Genomic DNA, 4,791 nt, shown 5'->3' on the forward strand with positions numbered 1-4,791 from the left:
CCCCCACCACCTATTACTTGACTAAATCCTCTCAACCCTCTGGTCCCAGACTAAAGAAGCTTCCCTAACCCAGGGCCAAGTCCTGCCCCGCCATCACGCCACTCACCCTTTTGTGGCTTCTCTGGCCTGAAGCTCACATTCCCACGCTCAGCCCCTGCCACCCGAGGACCCCACAAGCCCCATTGGTGGGTGGGGCCTGGCACACTCTGCACAACGAGCTGCTTTTGCATGAACTGCTCTGCGGCTTTGGGTAATCACCCGCCCCTATGTCCTCTGTGAAGTGGGATGACAGGTGCGCAGGGCTGCCAAGATACCAAGCAGGTAATACGGGCACAAGAACCGGCGTTCAGGGCCTGGTTCATGGAGGGGCCCCAAGTCCCAGCTCAGCAGAGCCTGCCTTGATCCCAGGGTTATGTCTAGGGATTCCCAGCACGCAGGACTTTCCATGCTCAAGGCAGGATGGTCCCTGGGCAAACCGGGAAGAGCTGGCTGCCCCAGTAGGGCACAGAGGGCCTGGCCCTGTGTGGGAACTGCCATTCTCCAGGGCGCTTGCCAACATCTGCTGTTGGCCACGACTCAGCACTTTCGATGGTGGAAAAACCACCACTTGTTTCCGAATCACAAACCCCAGGTGGGCCCTGACCCGAGTGGCCCCAGAAGGCGCACAGGAGGAACCAGGGCACTCACTCTCCACGTGACCCATCTCCACGGCGACCAGAAGGGCCCACTCATAGTAGCTCTTGCCCTGCTGGGCCGGGCCCTGGCGGGTGCAGAGGTGGCCCAGCTGCAGGAGCACGTGGGTGAAGTCCCGGCCACACTCCCTGCAGGGCAGCCTCGAGAACAGCCGCACGGCCTCCAGGAGGTAGTGCTGGGCCAGCCTGCTGGCACCCGCGTGCAGACACAGGGCCCCGAAGTTGGCCAGCACCACTGCCTGGTTCCTCCGCTGGCCCAGGTCCCGAGCCGCCCGTAGGGCGCGGTAGTAGCCCTCAGCTGCCTGCCTCGTCTGGCCCGTCCTCTTCAGAGCCACGGCCACCATGTTGGCAATCACGCCCTCCTGGTCCTTGCTGGCCACCACTGCATCCTGGACAGACTGCAGGATGTCTAGGGCCACCGGGTTCTGCCCATGAAGCACGTGCAGCCAGGCCAGAGCCACCAGGCGGTCCACGATGGCACGGACTCCGGCAACAGCACTGGCTTCCACCGCCTGCGTCATGAAGGTGATGGCCGGGCCGTGGTAGCCATGGTGGCTGTACAGTTGGGCCAGGCTGGCGTGGAGAAGGCCGCGCAGCGCCTGGCCTGTGCCCGGGGTTAGGGAGGCCAGCGCGCGCCTGAGGTAGTGGGAAGTCTGGGTGGGGAGGCTGTGGGGCTGGAGGGCGTTCTGGAGCACCAGGTTCACGCTCCTCAGCGAGCTGGCCAGCGAGTCCTGTGTCCTCAATGAGGCCACCTTGACACAGCTCAGCACCAGGTGGGGCAGGCACTTGCGGCTGTAGATGTCAGCCAGGAGTAGGTAGCAGTCTGAGAGCCACGCAGCCTCTGGGGCTCCCGAGTCCCTGTGCAAAAGCAGCAGCCGCTCTAGGAAGGGCAGGGCCTCCTCGGGCTGCTTGAGGTGCACGTGGTGCCTGGCCAGCAGGAAGCAGGCCCGGGCCTCGGCCTGTAGGCTCTGGCCACCCACCGCCTGCCGCAGCGCCAGCTGCAGGAGCTCCCCCTCCGCCTCAGTGCTGCAGATGTGGCCGGGCGTCCCCAGGAGCAGGGCCATGGCTTTGGGAACCACCTGTGTACACTTCTCCCGGTTCTTCTGCTTCCGGTAAATGCTGGCCAGGTTGGCATACACAGCCACCACCAGGAACAGGTCCCCGAAACTGCCCTCCAGGGCCCCCAGTGCTTCCTCAAAGTACACCCGGGCCTGGGACAGCTTGAGCCTCCTGCTGCACAGCCGCCCCAGGAGGAAGCAGAGCCTGGCCAGGGCCATGAGGAGGCCAGATTTCTTGGCTGCCCCTCGGGCCTGTGCCAGGCGCCCAGTCAGCTCCTCCTCATCGCTAAAGCTGCAGAACACGCTGCTCAGCCATGGCAGCGCCACATCATACAGGCCACGGAAGCTGGCCTTGTACCCGGGGGTGTTCAGGAACAGCAGCAGTGAGCTCAGGGCCTCTGGGTCCTCCCAGTCGTCCTCAGCTTCCAAGCAGAAGGAGGGCTCCTCGGGGTCCTGCAAGCTCACATTGCTGGATGCTGCACAGAGACTCCAGGACGCTGGCTCCTGGGGGCAACCTGGGCAGGTCTTGCATTGTTCCAGAACATTCTTCACCTTCTGCAGGGTCTCCTGTGGCTCCGGGCCCAGGCAACGTGGAGGTATTTCTGCAAGTCACAAAAACATCTAGACAGATTAGAGTCCAGCAGTGAGTCCTTGGTCCACTGGGGGCAGGGTCCCCGCATCCCCGCTCTCTGTGTCCCTGGTGCAGCCTGCCATGAGACCTTGAGAATTATGTGCAATGCAAACCCGGGGCCTGGAGCACGTAGGAACTCCGGCACTATGGGGACAGAGAGAACACGCAGGCCCGTGGCCCGACTCTCCTACGAAATCACCCTCCTGTCCTGCTTTGTCGCCCACCTGACAGCATGGTTTTAGGAGACTCTGTCAGCTCAGAGATCCCTCAGAGATGCCTTTCCCTTTAGAAAGGATCAAAGCCTTCTAACTGGACCCATGTATATGCAGCACTACAACTACAAATGTAACTTCTGTCAGCATATTGGGCCCCCCGGTGGAGTACAGGAATCCATGAAATCCTCAACAGCCAATCAGAGCTATTGATCAGCTCAAAAGCTGCTATGCAAAATTGGTAAAGCCACCGACGGCACAGGACAGGGGTGTTGTACCCGGGTACCAAGCTCCGTGCAGGAAAACGGACCATCCCTGCAGGAAGGATGGGAAAGCTTCCAGGCCCCTGTGACCACCTTCACCTTGGAGGGTCTGAAAACCTGAAGCCCACAGTTCCTAAAGGGTTAACAAAGGCCAGGCTGCTCAAGCAGCCCGCTGGCATCTGCTGGCTTCCAGCTGGCTTCGGTGGATTCCTAGCCAAAGCCCCCCCCAAAAGGGAACAAAAAAACCCAATTCCCGGTGGAAAAACCGGGAAGAAAAGAAGCAATAACAAGAAAGAAAAAAACCAAAATTAAAAAAAACCCTGTTTCAAGCTCACATGTAAAAAATATTTTCAATACAAACTGTCTCCTATTCGTCTGTAAAGCCTTGGAATTAAAATAAATAAATAAATATGATTTAGAGGCAAATGTCTGACTTGACTACACTAGATTAGCTAAGAAATCTCCCCCACCAGGCAGAGGCACACAGCCCCTCCCAGCCACCACCCTGGCCTCCAGGACAGCTGGAGAGCCACGTGCCTTTGCTCCAGGGACTTTGGCAGAGGGTAGAACCACCCCCTCCCCGAGGCAAACCTACAACAGCCTTCGCTTCCCCACTGGCTTCCCGGGCCTCCTCTGGGACCTTGTGCCTGTATCCCAAATGTACTGGGATGGATCCCATTCCCAGGGAACTTCCAAGGGCCCTTGGGGCGTCCATATCACCAGGCTGTCCACATGCGGACCCTGTGTGAGGGGAAGAGACAGAGCCACAGAGGGGAAATGGGAGGGCCTCCCTGAATCAGCCCCTCAGGAAGGAGCAGACCCTTCAGGGACCTCAGATGGGGCCCCTGCAACCTAAAGCTCTGAATTCTGCCACCCGCTGAGGGCTGTGTGGCCTCCCATCTCTGAGGCAGAGCACAGGGCGAGCTGCAGCTTCTCCAGGTCATGAGAAAGGAACCCACAGCTCCATGTGGGCCCCAGCAGTGAAAAGGATGTTCCATCTCGGTCGGGGACCAGGCAGGGGCCAGCATGTTCATTGAAAGAAGGGTGGGACGCCACAGCCTCCAGTGCCAGAGTAGATGGGAGGTTCAGGCCCACCTCAGGCGACGTCCCCCACGCCCCCAGCCCACACCACAGAGGGGTGACAGCCGGATCCAGTGCCCACCGTACTCAGCTCTGTCACCTCCCCCGGCGTTACCCCAAGGCCCAGCTCGTAACCAGAGGAAGCCTGAGCCACCAGCAAAACCCACCTTGTTCCTGTGGCTGCTCGGTCTCAGCTTCCTCTACTGAGTCTGGCAAGGGAGAAAAGAGAAGCAATCAGCACCCCCAGCCAGCACCTCTGGTCCCATGTCAGCTTGGGCTGGGTGTCGGTGTTGCAGGGTGAGAGCACTGCAGGGTGCAGGGGTTGCTGGCTGGGGTGTTGCAGGGGTACAGGTGCACACCAGCATGGGAGCACTCCTGACACCTGAGGGAGAGGCACAGCCAACGGGCCAGAGAATTCCCGTGTTCCAGCATCTCCAGGCCTCCACCCCACCCAACCCCTGTGGGAACTCCACTCTCCCATCTTCCGGGGACATCCTCCCATCATCAGTGGGAGCACGCTGTCAGCTTCTATCGGCTCCATCAGGGAGTAGGGCGCATGGAACAGTCAGCAGCTCTGAGTCCGACAGCCCAGGGATGAATGGCGATCCACCGTGCACCCCCACCCTCTTCATCCCAGGGCAGGCAGCTCCTGGGTCTGTTTCCACCCCAGCAAAGTGGCTGACACTAACTGCTTACTGGGTTTCCATGGAGATCAAATGAGAAATAGCTGTAAAAGGTGTGGACCGCATCCAGTGCTGTGAACTGGGATAACAGGCGTGCAGTTCTGGGGAGCACCCTCCAATGCCCCCACCCCAGAACACCTACACCCTGTAACACCCCACCCCACAACACCTA

General features: G+C 60.1%; 1 protein-coding gene across 1 annotated transcript in view; it reads right to left on the bottom strand.

Annotated features, from left to right (window-relative positions):
- Positions 1–4,791, bottom strand: part of SH3TC1 (SH3 domain and tetratricopeptide repeats 1) — a 55,240-nt gene that overhangs the window by 21,255 nt on the left and 29,194 nt on the right. The window contains exons 12-13 of the mRNA XM_011935446.1: positions 4,104–4,145; positions 688–2,352 (exon numbers count right to left, since the gene is read on the bottom strand). Of these exons, the coding sequence (XP_011790836.1) occupies positions 688–2,352; positions 4,104–4,145 (1,707 nt within the window). The remainder of the gene's footprint in view (positions 1–687; positions 2,353–4,103; positions 4,146–4,791) is intronic.

This window comes from Colobus angolensis, unplaced genomic scaffold, assembly GCF_000951035.1.
Source record: "Colobus angolensis palliatus isolate OR3802 unplaced genomic scaffold, Cang.pa_1.0 Scaffold143, whole genome shotgun sequence".
Classification (NCBI taxonomy): Eukaryota; Metazoa; Chordata; class Mammalia; order Primates; family Cercopithecidae; genus Colobus; species Colobus angolensis.